The 15,762-nt window shown below is 39.1% G+C and overlaps 1 protein-coding gene across 2 annotated transcripts in view; it reads right to left on the bottom strand.

Annotated features, from left to right (window-relative positions):
- Positions 1 to 373: 373 nt before the first annotated feature.
- The window catches only part of Pex7 (peroxisomal biogenesis factor 7), a 60,671-nt gene continuing 45,282 nt past the window's right edge, over positions 374 to 15,762 (bottom strand). For both annotated transcript variants that reach the window (XM_048354166.1, XM_048354164.1), the window contains 2 exons: positions 14,181 to 14,280; positions 374 to 827 (listed from right to left, as the gene is read on the bottom strand). In XM_048354166.1, the coding sequence (XP_048210123.1) occupies positions 759 to 827; positions 14,181 to 14,280 (169 nt within the window). In that variant the 3' untranslated portion in view covers positions 374 to 758. The remainder of the gene's footprint in view (positions 828 to 14,180; positions 14,281 to 15,762) is intronic.

Below are 15,762 nucleotides of genomic sequence, written 5' to 3'. Positions count from 1 at the left end.
ATGGTACTGTACCACTTGGGCTACACATCCAGGTCTTGACCAAATGTTTTGAAAAAGCAAGCTCTTAATTTGCCGCATTCCATAGTGTTTTCTGTTTTCTTTTGTTTTTCTCCAGACAAGGACTACAACTTGCCCTGCCTCGGCCTCCAACGTGCCACAATTACACCACCTTTGGCTTATTCCATATTCTTAAGAGCATAGTACTGTTGTTCCTTGAGGAAAGTGTACTCAACTTTTCAGGCACATAGTTCAATAAATAGTGAGCAATTAAATCTAAGTTGCAGCCCATATATGAACTATAGCTATATCGATATAACATACAGTATTGTGTTCATGTACACACTTTAAAAGGAATGTGATATCACAAGTAACAAAGAGATGCTGTTTATTTTTATTTGTTTCAGTAGCAGTGATTCTATTTCACGTCAAAAATGACAAATTAAAAATTAAATATATTACTATTCATATAATCTATTGATCTCCCATGTTTTAATTCATTTTATAGTACAGACGTAACATTTTAATAGATATTATAAGGTATACCATAACACAGATTATACTTTAGGATTTTAAGAAATATGGCTTATGTGTCAGGATTACAGAGTAAGTGAGCCCCAAATTCTTATCAGCTGCCTCAAAGTTGAGTCTAGAGTAAAGCCTGAAAAATTAGGAATCTGAATAGCACATAAATGTGTAATATCTGTTTTCAACAGTTAACCTATTTGCTGTCAAGTAGCTCTTCAGCAGGGCTGAGCACCTCAGGTGGGAACAGCAAGACATGCAGGATCGTATATCTTTATTGTTTCATCCCAGGAACAGTCAGCTACCTACCAAACAAGAACAAAGAAACACTTAGCCTAGAAAGTCAAAGCAGGCCATCAAAGCCTAAGTAATTTGGTGTATAATAGTAGCTCATCCACTAATAAACATAACTTGTATTTTTTATTTATTGTGGGGGATGGCAGGGCTTGAAGTCGGGGTCGCAAGCTTGTTCTGCTTGCTAGCTCACTCAACTGGTACTCTATCACTTGAGCGATGCTTGCAGCCTTGCTTTATTGCTAGTTATTTTGGAGATAGAGTCTCATAGACTTTTCTGTCCAGGCTGGCACGAACTTCAATCCTCCACATCTTAGCATCCTGATTAGCTACGACTGATCACAGGTGTAAGAAACCAGCACCTTGCTAGACAGATTTTTAAATAGGAAAAACATAGGGACATGTTTTTAATTTTTTAAAAAAGCCATTGGGGATTATTTCCAATTAAATAAAACTGCTGGCAAGGATTCCCTCCTGCTCAGAAGAGCTGCCTATTCTATACCCTCTGAGACAAATATTAAAAATACGCATTCTTAGACTGGGGTCTAGGACTTTTTTGCTCAATGGAGCGTTTAAAGTATTTGTTCTTTACCGAAGGAAAAGAGAAACAGAATCACGAACATAATATCTAGAAAGACTTGAGTGTCAGACACTGTAAGCTAGGTACAAGGGACGGGAGAGCATGCACACCCTCCTCTTCACAAATGTCTCATGGGAGGCTGAGTGTGGGACATGCTGCCGAGAGCCGCACAGTTCTAGGGGCCAGGCTCAGACTCCACAGTGCCTGGCATTCGCTCTGGAGTGGCAGGGCTGGAACCAGCACTTAATCCTGGTGAGTGGCTCCACTAAAGCAGACCATTATAGAGCCAGATGCTGGTGGCCCTTGCCTGTAATCCTAGCTACTCAAAAGGCTGAGATCTGAGGATCCCAGTTCAAAACTAGCTGGGCAGGAAAGTCCGTGAGTCTCTTATCTCCAATTAAGCATCAAAAAAAGCTGGAAGTGGCCATAGCCTTGAGTGAAAAAAGTCAGGGACAGCACCTAGGCCCCGAGTTCAACCCTGCACCCCCTTCCCCGAAAAGGTCCATCATAGAAGGCACCATCAGTCATTATTTACTAGTCCTGCAGGTGTAAGTTTTTATACCATGTTGTGTTAATTTCCCCCTAACACATGTCTATGTGATTTTTTTCAAGTGCTGGGCCTTTCAGTAGATCAAGTGTCAACTATTATATACAAGACAATCAGAGAAACAAGACAGGCTTCCAATGCGAGATACTTAGAAATTATGGTTGTGAATTCTTATTCAACATTCTTCAATCCAGTTTCTTATTCACTCAGGACTTCAAATAACATGTCAAGGCCACTGAATCAGCAAATGTTCAGAAATCTATACTTGATTTACTAATAAATTAAAGAAAGAGCTAAAATGGTTACGATACAGAATTATGACTATACTGATTCAAATTAATGCAAATAATAACTTACTCCATTAGTGAATTAAATTACATCTAGTTCTTGTCATTTAGAGAGATTTACAATAATGTTTAATAAGCACTGCTGGGCCCCCGGGGCTTATGCCTATAATCCTAGCTAATCAGGAGGCTGAGATCAGAAGGATTGCGGTTCAAACCCAGCCTAGGCAGAACAATTTACTGGACTCCATCTCCAAAATGAGCAGCAAAAAGCAAAATTTAAAAAAAAAAGACCTCGCCAAGACAAAATGTTTAGACAAAGACAAAAACAATGTTAGGAAAATAATCTGCCTTAGCTTGTCGAGGAAGAATCCTGGCCAGCACCCACTCTGAACACTCTCCTGGGCCTTCAAGGCCAGACCCAGGGGAGAGTGTGAGGCCACAGGCTACCTCCTTTGCCACCTACTTTTGTTCTCTCTCAGCTCCATCCCTGTATCTTTGCCTATTATTACCCTTCTGCTAGACATGGAACACTGAACACCGCAAAACCATCACTAGGTATCTTCAGTGGGATGTTGGTGTCGTCTGAGGACCCTTCTGGGCTTTGCCTTTGACTGTATTTGACTGGATCATATTTATAGTTCTGTGTATCACAACAAACTCTTCACAATGCAAGTGATGGCATTCATAAAGGTTGCAGTGAAAACGGATCCTGCCTTCTGCAAGAACTGATACCACACCTTTCAGTTCAGTACCCTGAGGCTCTGCATCTAACAGAAAATTCATTTCAGCATTTAGTGATTACCTGTGTCTAATATCTGATTCCTCTGAGCTAGCCCTAAATTCTTACGAGTTATATAGTGAATGAAACATAAATCATGGATGGCACATGTGCATGCCCTTTCTATGACAGGTATATCACTATTCTGAAGATCTTAACATGGTCACACACACATACAGGTTACCACGATCATTCACAGGGATAGAGGTTAATGCAGTAATGCCTAAGAATATAGGGTAATTTGTCTTAACTGGGTATCCATCACTTCCATGGAACATAATAACTCTTACTTTCTAATAGGATATAACACAGTAAGAACCAGAAGAGATATTCTATTATAAGAACAAACATTGTGAAATGGGGAGAAAGGATAATTATACTAAAAAAAAGAGGATAGGATAATTGTTAAAATTGTGCATGAAATTAAAGGCAAATGAGATATACAGATGTCATGCTCAATTTTCTGGTTGAGATACATTCCTTCATTTTAAAACAGTCAGTGCCCAAGGAGTGATTTCATGAAAAAAAAAATACAGTGTCATCCTTCACTATGTTTTTTTTAATCTCAAACATGAACAGGTCCACACACACACCTCCACTAAGCCAAAACATTGTGGAGGCAGAGGTGCTCAGGGTTTTTGTTGGTGTTGATTAAAACAAATTCAAGGGGCTGGGAATATGGCCTAGTGGCAAGAGTGCTTGCCTCCTACACATGAAGCTCTCGGTTCGATTCCCCAGCACCACATATATGGAAAACGGCCAGAAGGGGCGCTGTGGCTCAGGTGGCAGAGTGCTAGCCTTGAGCGGGAAGAAGCCAGGGATGGTGCTCAGGCCCTGAGTCCAAGGCCCAGGACTGGCCAAAAAAAAAACAAATTCAAGCTCAGGATTAAAATAGTCTTAAGGCAGATGTCTCTTCCTCTGTAGAGGAGAAAAGACATGAATAAACCACTAACACAATGGAAAGCACCATGTGCCATCTTCTGCCATTTCATGTTAAAAATCAAAGTTCCAGATCTAGTAGGTTGATATGGTTTGGAGTAGGAAGAGAGAAAGGGGAGGACTCCAAAGTAGTTACAGAGAGATGCAGTGGCACCTACCTGTAACTACTCCCAAGGCTGCAGTGGGAACATCTGAGATCAGGCAACACAGTGAGACCCAAATCTCAACAAATCAAAACAAAAATCAGAAGGGTCACAGTTCGGGGACATCTTAAAGAAAACCAAACATGGTGGTGCGTGCTTGTAAACCCAGATATGATGGAGTATCAAGGTCTGGGGCCAGCTCCAAGCAAAAAGTGTGAGACCGTACCTGAAACAAAGCTAAAGGAAAATGTCCTGAGGATGTGACTCAAGTGGCAGAGCACCTGCCTACCACATACAAGGCTCTGAGCTAAAGCCAATTCCATAAGTTAACGGACAAATAAACAAGTAAACGAAGGCTTCCTTTTAGAAGACTCTGGAAGTGACCTGTGTAGAATTTGTCAAATGCCTGCTGCACACAGGAAGTTCACACAGTATCTACCAGGAGTGTAGAAACAAGTGCTTATAATCGTATAAACCTTAAGGAGGGGACTCAGAGGTTCAAGTCGAGCCCCAGGCAAAAGCCAAGACCCTATCTGAAACAGAGTAAGAGAGTAAGATGAGGAGAAAGGGAGAAAGAGAAAGGGATAGAAATGTGAATAAATGCTTGTATAAGTCTGCTTTCCTCCTGCCGAGATCTTTAGTAGCAAGTATCTCACAAAGTGAATTGCAGATCGGAGGTTAGAGTTGGGGGTAAAAGTAAAAGCAAGAAGTTGTACAAAGTTGGGGCACATATGGGGTTTTTAAGCATCAGGAATATTATTTAGAAAAGTTTCACTAAAAGTTTTCTTTGAGGTTATAGAAGCTGGTAAGTCAAATATTCCTCTACATTACAAAAATAGTATGACACGCATGCTCTCATCCATCTATCCAATAAAGATTTATTGGGAGCCCCTACTGCGTCAGAAGTATAAGCAGACTATCCTCCAGTCTTGCAAAGAAACAGATAAATACAGAAAGTCACACCATACTACAGGGAAATACAGGGTGATGTGGGTAATGACACCAATTACAGAGCCTAGTAAAGTAAGAGGGGCACAGTTCAGATGGAGGGTGCTTTCAGGAGGAAGTACTAAGCTATGCTTAGAGCAGGAGCAGGTTTTGGCCTGCGAAGACTATTGGACTTTATGCTAAGGGCACAAAGAGAAAACGGACATGTTCTGGGTAGTGGGGCCAATAAAAGCGAATGAAGGACCCAAAGTTCCAGCTTTATAAAAAGCAACTGAACGGTTGCTGAGAATGTTGGTATTTTTAGAGGAGGGTATTCTGGGCTTGCTGATGGCTGGCCTCCACAGCCTAGCTCACCTTCTTCCCTCGCAGAGTGCGGTGTGGGTACTCGTGCCACCCGAGGGTGGGAGCTGGCAGGTTCTGTCCAAGGACATTCTTTAACCCATCAGCTCTGCTGGATCTTCCTTAGCCCAAGCCCATGTGCACACTTTCTCTTCACACTCAGAACTATTACAACACCATGGGGACACGGTCTGTCTAAATGCTGTGTTTCTGTGCTTAATATAAAGTTTGGAGACTCGATTTTCATCATTACTTCCAGGAGTCTCTATTTCATGTTATGAAAATCACATAAATTCATAGTGCATAAATTCCATTTCTTATTTTTTTCATTTTTACTTTTACACAGTAAAATCAGCATTTCTAATTTTTAAGAATGAGTAGACTAATTAGATATAAGAACTATCTGCTATTGCCTTAAAATGTCAATTTCCTGAAAACACAAAAAGAGGCATTATTCAAAAACTGATGAGAAATGATAACCAGCCTACCATTTCTCTCTCTCTCTCTCTCTTTTGCCGGTCCTGGGGCTTGAACTCGGGGTCTGGGTGCAGTCCCTGAGCCTCTTTGTGCTCAAGGCTAGTGCTCTACCACTTGAGCCACAGGGCCACTTCTGGCTTTTCTGAGTAGTTTATTGGAGATAAGAGTCTCATGGACTTTCCTGGCCAGGCTGGCTTCGAATCGTGATCCTCAGATCTCAGCCTCCTGAGCAGCTAGAATCACAGGCATGAGCCACCAGTGCTTGGCTGGGCCTGTCATTTCTGAGTATGGCACGGGCACAGTCCACATCAGCACAGATGCAGCACTGCAATGCTTCCAGATGCTTTGCAGAACATGAGAATTCAGCAGTTCCCAGGGGCCAGGTACTGATAAGCTGTTCCACAGACCCAAAGCTACTAATGAAACCAATTCTCCCAGTCAGGAGGTCCTGCCTGAAGCTCACCACTGGTGGAACAGAGAAAACAGGTTAGAAGATGCTTGACTACCAATGCTCCTAGAACTGCAGCCTTTTGAAACCAAGACATCATAATGAAAATGCCAAAAATTGAGATTCATTTCTGTTCTTTAGTTTTATCGATTTCCTCTACTTTATTAAAATATTTACACTGCTGCTAAGATAATTCACCTCAAATGATTTGTTAATTTAACAGTGCATTCCAACTGCCCCACTGTGAGATTTATTTTATTATCGAGTTTTCCATTTCTTGTTTAGAATTATATTCTTTTCTTGCAGTTTTGTTGACAATTGCTCTTGCCCTTGGGAAAGGTGTTCAATGTACTGTAACTGTCTGTGTAACATATGGCCTCCTGTATGAGAATGAACAAGATAAGCAGGCACAGAGATTAGGGAGAATGATTTTTAAAATCATCACTAACAGTCAAATCTAAAGTATGAAAAACCAGCCCACTCATTGAGTTTGATCAAATGATTTGCTTGGTTTTTAGAAACAATGCTTCCATAGCTGAGAGAAGGCAAAGGCCTAAGAAGATTCCAGAGCAGGAACCCAGGTAGCTGGAATGTCACCAGTAAAGAAGTGTAAGCAAGTGTCTTGCAAGGGTGGCCTATGTCATGCAGAGGGCAGCAGATGCAGGCCAATCCCATCTACCCCAGAGCACATGGGTGAGACCATGGAGCACAGGGGTGAGACACTACTGCTAGGTCTGGGATGTTCTACAGTTGCGGGAGAGCAGCAAGCATTTGTTATGTACTGTTAAGCTAAAGATTCACACAATTAATGCCTCTGGCACATGCTCTCTGCAACGCCAGGGCTAGATCTAGAAAGTGTCACCCAAGATAAAAGGTGAACAGGACACACACAATGTTAGCCTACTCCTAAAGCCCAATTTTGCAGCTGCATGTTGGAGATTTTTGAATATTTTTATCCCCTAACAATCTTAAGACATATTATCTAACAGGAAATGGATATGGACATAAATCCAAGGATACTTGTGAACCTATATTATTATAATGGGGTTTGAACCCAGGGCCTCAATAATCATTCATATATATATATATATATATATATATATATATCAAACTGAATTACAGAGAGGTTACAGTTTCATACATTAGGCATTGGATACATTTCTTGTACTGTTTGTTACCTCGTCCCTCATCCCCCCCTCCCCCTCCCCTTTTCCCTTCCCCCCCATGAGTTTTTCAGTTCATTTACACCAAACAGTTTTGCAAGTATTGCTTTTGCTGTTGTTTGTCTTTTTTTTTACCCTGTGTCTCTCTATTTCAATAATCATTCTTAAAGATTGTGTTTACCAAGCATTTGGAGAGGCCCAAAAGGTAAATTCATACATGTAACATTATCACAACTTTGCAAAATATGCATTCACAAAGGCATGGTAGTACAAACCTATAATCTCAGGTATATGAATGGCAAAGATGGGTGATTGCCATTCCAGTCTTACCTATGCAAAAATTTATCAAGCCCCTATTTCAAAAAAAGCAAACTGAGTGTGGTGGTATATATCTGTAATCTTAGCCAGGCAGAGAGAGATAGGAAGATTGCCATAAGAGGCTTGCATTGGCAAAAAGTGTGCGCTAGACTCTATCTGAAAAATAAGCTAAATAAAATGGGTAGGGTTTTGTTCAACTGGTAGAGCACTTCCTTTACAAACATAGCATCCTAATTCAAACCCAAGTACCACCGCCACTACATGTTACCCCCCCTGCCCCCCAAAACAGATCCAGATGGATATGTGGAAGTTGAGGTTTAACATTAGTCCCCATACAAGAACTGAGAGATTCCCCATCTCAGTCAATAGCTAGGTGTAGTGATGCAGGCCTGTTATCTCAGCTATGCAGCAGGCTAAAATTGTGAGGACTGCAATGCCAAACCAACCCAGGCAAAAAAGTTCAGAACACTTCAACAAAAAAAGTTGAGTATGCTGATACATACCTGTCATCACAGCTACAGTAGGAAGTGCGAATAGGGGGATTATCATCTAGGCCAGCCTGAACAAAGATTATACCTCAAAAGTGACCAGAGCAACAATGGTTCAAGGTTTGGCTTAAGGAGTAGGACACCTCCACTGCAAGTGCAAAGTCTTGAGTTCAAACCCTAGTACTATCCCTTTCATGAATATATAAAGAAAAAAGTGGATGAGCAGCTACTACTGGAAAGGAGAGAGTAAGATTTTGGAGGCAGTACCTGGAAAGGTGGCAGTGGTTTGTGTCTTAGCCTGGATGGTGGTGATATAGATGCATAGTTCATTAAGCTGTACATTTAAAATAGCTGCATTTTTCAATATGGACATCATGTATATATATACATGTATATACATACACATATGGTTTTTTGTCTTTTTGTTAAAATACTGAGAAAAAAATCCATTTTTAGATCTAAGGGTAATATTCTAAATGTAATTTCCCAAACTCCAACATGAGAAAATAGTTAAGTTTTATTAGATAATGTCTACTTTAGAAACTAAGTATGGTGGCTCAAGCCTGTAATCCTAGCTACATGGAAGGTGGAGATGGGGGGGAGGTTCAAGTTCATGAAACTCCCTCCATCTTGACCAATGGCTGGGTGTGGTGCTACATACCTGTCCACACCAGTTACAGGAGAAGCATAATGGCTGGGCATGGTGGTATGTGCCAGTCATCTTAGTGATGTGGGTGAATCCCAGTCTAGGCTTGCCAAGGGAAAAAGGGAGACCTTCTCTCAATAATAACCAACAACAAAAAAAGGGTTAGGGTGTAGTTCAAGTAGTAGAGCATCTTTCAAGCAAGTGTAAAATCCCAAGTTCAATCCCCAGTACCACCAAAGCAACAAATCATTAAAGAGAGAATTAATGATACCCTAAAGGAATGTATAAAGATACGTGAACCTGTCCTCAGTGTATATATACTAAACTCAGCACTAAGTGCTCAGAAGAGCAGGACAGGCACTGAAGAGCACCAAGTCAGGAAGTCTCAAGACAAATTCATACAGAAAAAAAGATTCTAATTATATAAGCAGGTATAGAACAGGCCTGGTATCACAAGTCTAATAACAGAAAAGGGCTATCTAATTTAGAACCATGGATAACAGAAAAAAGAGAAAATGCTAGGGCTGCATGAGTCATGATCTCCTAGGAAAAAAAAATCAAAGAAAAATTTTAAATGAAAGATAACTTCAGCTCAGTTAACAAGAGAGGGCGTGGAGTACTTCTCCGCCATGGCCCTTAAAGAATGGCCCTGGAGGGCTTGTGTGTCAAGTCTCAGACCTTTAAAGACAAGATCTTACATTCTGTCAGGAAGAAAGGAGGTATAAGAATGCCTTTGGACCTGGTTTTTTTTTTTTTTCAGACTTCTAAGAAGGAAGAAGCTAAAAAGAACAGGATTAATAAAAACAAGGACTTATATAAATCTTTTCTAAGGCAGAGAATATATGATGATGGAGAGCCCTAAGATGACGTCACGAGGAATGACAGGGTTGAAAGCAGACAGAAAGTTACTAAGAGGTGAGAGAAAGAAAGAGATTTTCTCAGTGAACAAAATATAAACAAAGGGCAAAATTAACTTGCAATCAGTAAACTTGTCCAATGTATGAAAATAAAGAATAAATAAGATATATCAGGGCTGGAAATATGGCTCAATGGTAGAATGATTGCCTAGCATGCATAAAGCATTGGGTTCTATTCCTTAGTACCACATACACAGAAAAAGCCGGAAGTAGCACAGTGGTTCAAGTGGTAGAGCAATAGCCTTGAGCAAAAGAAGTTCAGGAACAGTGCCCATGCCCTGAGTTCAAGCCCCAGAACTAACAAAAGAAAAAAAAAAGATACATCAAAATTAACTGAAGCCATCAATTACACCAACTGAAGTTATAATAGTAGATTCTAGGACAGAATTCTTTGCAGTCTCTGGATCCTGCTTGGCCTCCTAAGTGGCTTTGCCACATCAAGAACTGTGTGTGGGCTTCCATGAATAGCCTTAAGATGCCATATGGCAGCATTTGGCCTGGCTTGCTTACATACACAGAATGGTCAAGTGAGGCCCAGACTCATCACACAAGGGACTGAGGTATGAATGAGGTCTACCGAGACCACCACACCTGAGTTAAGCCACCAAATAATAGGAACTATGTGAAGGGAGGGATTGTCTAGGTGAGACCAATAGAAGAACTGCCAGGCCCAGATTTCTGACTTAGAGAATTGTGAGCAAACAAAACATACATTCTGATTACAACCCTGAACCATGGAATAGTTATATAATAACAGAAAACTGACACTAGATAATAATTGCACTTCAAACACCTCTTCCTTGAATCCAAAATCCAGACAGGTGAAATGTAATCTCACCCCTGGAAGGCTGAGGCAGGAGAACTATGAGTTCAAGGTTACTCTGGATTGCCTAAGAAAACCCTGTCTTGAAACGAAGAACAAATTCAAAATCCAATAGATCACAAAGTCTTAACATAAAAAGCCTCTCAAAGGTCCTATGCATCTAGCTTTTGATCTATCTTTTAATAGGGGTATTTAGACTTGTTACACTTTTTTTTTTTCTCCACTGGCACTAGGGTTCAGATTCAGGGCCTTGTGCTTGCTTGGCAGGTGTTCTGCCGCTTCCACAAATGAGAGAAAATACACATTGTCTCTCTGAGCTTGGCTTACCTCAGTTAACATGATTTGGCTGTGGGATTTTTATGTATGTATGGTTTTACTATGTTGAAGAAAATTATTTTTGTCATTTCATTTTATCACCATGACTGCCTTAATAGTTATGTGTCTTTTACTAAAACTTCTTAAACGTTATCACAGGGTTTATAATATACATGTTGAATTTATCACAATCTACCCTCAAATAATACGGTCTCACTTTAAATGTACCAGTGAGAATTTTACCACAATATACTGCCAATTCCCCAATTCCCTTGTTCCATTATTGCCACACATTTTTACTTTTGCACACAAACTCTCCCCTGAGACAAACAAGCCATATCTAATTAGACAATCTGTACAAATGTCTAACAGGAGATAACTCAAACACAGCTCTTAATTGTTCCTGTCCCAACTTCTTCCTCTTGGCCAACCTCACTAAATCAAACCAGTGCCTAACTTGTCTCCAAATCCCAGGAGTAAAACTTCATCTACCATTTCTTTCTTAGCCCATTTCCAATCCATCAGGTATTTCTTCTGCTATCTTTGAAATGTTAGGTTGAACTATATAGACGTTCCAGCAATTTAATACACTGCAACCTAACATACCCCGAATCTTTCCATCTCTCCATCTCCAGGACTCAAATTTATCACTGCCCCTGGTCTGGATTACTTTAAGAGACTCCAAACTAACCTCTAAGCTGTCACCCCAATCTAAAGACTATTATCCCATAACTACCAGAATGATCTTTTAAATACAAATCATATTCCTTCATTTTTGTGATTCTAAGCCTCCAATGGGTTTATAATGCAATTACTGCTAGACTCAAAAACAGTATGGTCTACAAAGCCCCACATAATTTGGTCCCTATCTATTTCCTATCACCCTCCCTTATCATTCTAGGGTTCAGCCATAATAGCTTTCTTGCTGTCCCCTAATCATACCAAATCATTTTCCTCTCATGACCTGCTGTTTGCTGTTCCTTCTTGCTTCCTCTCTAAACAAAGGTACAGTGACAAAGTAGTACCTAGAAACCTAGGTACTAGTACATAGAAGAGGAGCCTTTACCAGAAAGTGAACCTGCTGGACCTTAATCTGGAATGCCCAGCTTCTAGAACTGTGAAATAAAATGTTGTTTAAGCCAGACATTCTGTGTTGTTTTGTTATGATAGCCTAAGCAGATTAGGACAGAGAAATATCCAATTCAGCCAGTAACATCAACATCCATTTTTTAAAATAACAAGTAAATCTATCTATCTATCTATCTATCTATCTATCTATCTATCTATCTATCTATATATATATATATATATATTTTTTAATTCTACTGTGGAATAAATCAGGAAAATAGACATGTTTGCATTTGCAAGTACTAGCTCTGCCCCTCCAGCGCCGGGTCTGTGCATATTGTTTGATGGTCATTTTTCTCTTCCTATCATTCACACCTGCTCAACGTATAGACAGTGAATGACATGTCCTGTGGATTCCTTAAATAGGTGAAATACTTACCCTGATTATGAGCTCTTAAGTCACAATGCACTTCTGACTTGTCACTCTCACTTACTGACATTCATTTGTGGGACAATCTGATTTAACACTGGACTGAAATGCTTCAGGAAGGCAAGGCCACATTGGTTTTTATCCTACTGGGAATTCCCACTATCTACAAGGTCTGGACTATGAAAACATTTATTGAAAGAGTAAATGCATGAGAATGAATACTCTTATTTCTACAATCTCACAACTTCAAAATTATATTCATTCTGCATGAGCTCAGAGGAGATTTTTGGCCCATTTAAATGTGCATTATGCTACAGAGCTTCCTGCTTACTTACAACTCCAGGACCCCAAGTGGTTTTAATTCTACTTCCTAGTTACACTCAATAGCTACCACTACCCTAGTGCACACAGAATCTGTTATCCAAAGGGAAGAGACAGATGGCAATCATCAGACAAATATATTGCAATATAATCTCTATAGAATGACAGGTATCATTGATTAATAAACCCTCTGCTCACAAGGTTCCCTTTAATAAGGTATGTCTATGGAGGGTTTAGAAACTGTCTGAGTGAGGAGCCCCACAATGTGGATGGAGAGGCACAGGTGCTACCTCAGTCGGTCTGGGTCTCACAGCACAAAGGTAATGAATACTTAATGTATATTTCCATAGGACCTTTTGTTTGGTACTGTCATGTTTCAAAGAGTACATTGCAGCTTTTTTAAAAAACTAGGATAGAAAACAGGTACACTCATTTAATTAAACTTATCAATAATAGATGTATTTCTCAGAAAAAGGCACTAGTTCATTCAAAGCACATTATATTTATATGGAAGATGGCTCCATTTCACTTTCTTCATTTTATATGCTATGAAGTCATTTTCAATTATTTTAATGATAATGAGAATGTTCTAATGTCTAGTGAGACTATTTTAAACTTATATTTAAACTTGTCATAAATTCTGAAAATGAAAGAAAACCTATGTATTTAAGTATATAGTAGTGTAAAATAGAACTTACTTTTTATCTAATTTTCAAAATAGATCATATAAGCTTATTACCTTAGTCACACTCTAGAATTTTCATGTATTATTTTGTATTTCAAGGACAACAGTGATTTTATTACACCATCTGTGTTATAAAGTACCTTATTGTTCAATATATTACAGTATTTCTGACATGAATTTATAATTTCTGAAACAGAAATTGCTTTTAAAAAACAGAAGAATATATAGAGTATTAAAAATGCATACTCAAATTACTAAGAGATCCAGAGGGAAAATACAAAGCTGATTCACTAAAACAGAAATCCTGGGCACAGCATGTGGAGATCTGAGAGAGTTGGGTGCTGTTGGGGGTCCCTTTATGCCAAGTCTAGGACCACAGGCTCTTCTCTCCAATTCCCCCTCAGGACACACCATCTTATTCCATCTTTCTTTTGCACTCCAGTTACTGACACACCACCTTTGATGTGTCAGGCACAGAACCTTTCAGAAAGATTGCTCATCCTCTCAGAGAAGTCAATCTTTTGAGAGATGAGAGGTATGGCAAGTTTCTAGATACCTCTTATGCCTCATTATTTCAATGTTCAAATGCTCAAGCTTAGGTGATCAGGTCAATTATTGAATGCCCTCATCTCCACGAGAATGAGAATCCAACCCATATGCAGAGTAGTTGTGGGCTGTACCAGTACATGTGATAACTCCATTACCTGAGTAGGACTCTGAAGGCTTAAATCCAAACCACAAGTAAACTCTGTGTGATGCTCCACAGTTTCAAGAAGAGGGTCAGGCTTTGAAAAGTTCCAGAATCTGTGAAGACAAAAATGAGTAGAAGAACTTAATGGCTAAAACTATTCCTACAAATTTATACTAAGAAAGAATAGATACTTGAAATAGAAAAGATTTTTACCAAAATAGGCCCAACCAACTCATGAATAAAGAGCCTATTGCTAATCTTAAGTGGAAAATATCTTACAGGGGAAAACGTACTTCATTCTACTGTATCCCAAATCGACAGAATTACCAGTTAACATACCCTTGTAAAAGATGATCCTGTTCCTATTAGAATACCTTCTAACATCTATAGTTTGCAAGGCCATGGGACAGGAGACACCATGCCTTCCTTCTGGCAGTTCTGGAGGCATTCGTGCTGATAAAACATGAATACTGGATTCGATGAACTCTTAATACTCTGTGGCTTCAAATTCTACTTTATTTCTCAAAAAGTAACCTGGAAAGATCTTAGGTTCAATTTACATATCAACAGCAATTCAAAGTCTTTAGAATAAACCTGTTCTCCTGCGAAAAAGGCTGTAATTCTGAGGCTGTATTTTTTTATTTTTTTGAAGAACAGCCTTTTTTTATAGACTGCCCATCAAAGTAATTCCCAGAGTCAAGGAAAACAGAAATATGTTTTCATGGGCCAATATTATATATTCTACTTCTCTTTTGTAGACTGTGAGTAGTACTATTTATCATAATATAACTCTGATTTCTACTATTCAGAAAATTTGGCTCTATTGTCAATAGACAAAATAGTATTTTAGCTTTCTAAAGCTTTATCTGCTCATCATCCTTTTTATTTGACTCTAAACACACTTTAAAATGGCATATTCAGAATTCTAGAGTCATACTCTAATTCAGCTTTTTGAATGATGTACAACAAGGAACACACAGAAGGTTGGGCAGATCCTTTTGAAAAAGAGCAAACACACAGAACCAACAGCCACAGTTTGTTTAACCTGGAGGTATTATTTCCCTAATAAACACAGAGTTAGCCCTATTAAGTTTTGAAAAGGACTGTTGCTATGGATAATACACTGTGTGGATGCCATAGAAACACTGAATAAATAGTTCCTTTATCAGATTACTGAGACATAGGAAAAATTTAGGGGGAGTATTTTACTTCTGAAAGTGAACCTCTTCAAACAAAGCAAGTAACAAGCCACAGGCCTTCTAGGAAATCCTGATGGTGGTTGGTCTCCCTTGCTTTGGTCCATTTGTTCCTAGACAGTGAATGGTGCCAAGATCAAATTTTCTGGATTCAGATTACACTTATGTAAACAAAAGTAAACATGTAATTGTATAATTTAATTTCTAAAATCTGGTTAGGCACTTATTTGCATTATTCAAAATAATAATCAAATGATTTTGCATAGATCCACTACATTCCAAAAACTCATAATGGTTTTGAAAATATGCAATTTAATATGACAAAATGAGTTAAAGGAACATTAAAGAGAAGAAAGTAAGTTGGAATATTCAATGATATTGTTAAACACAAACATATGC

Source organism: Perognathus longimembris, chromosome 9 (genome assembly GCF_023159225.1).
Source record: "Perognathus longimembris pacificus isolate PPM17 chromosome 9, ASM2315922v1, whole genome shotgun sequence".
NCBI classification, from domain to species: domain Eukaryota; kingdom Metazoa; phylum Chordata; class Mammalia; order Rodentia; family Heteromyidae; genus Perognathus; species Perognathus longimembris.
The sequence above is the reverse complement of the archived record's forward strand: the minus strand, read 5'-3'. Positions and strand labels throughout refer to the sequence as shown.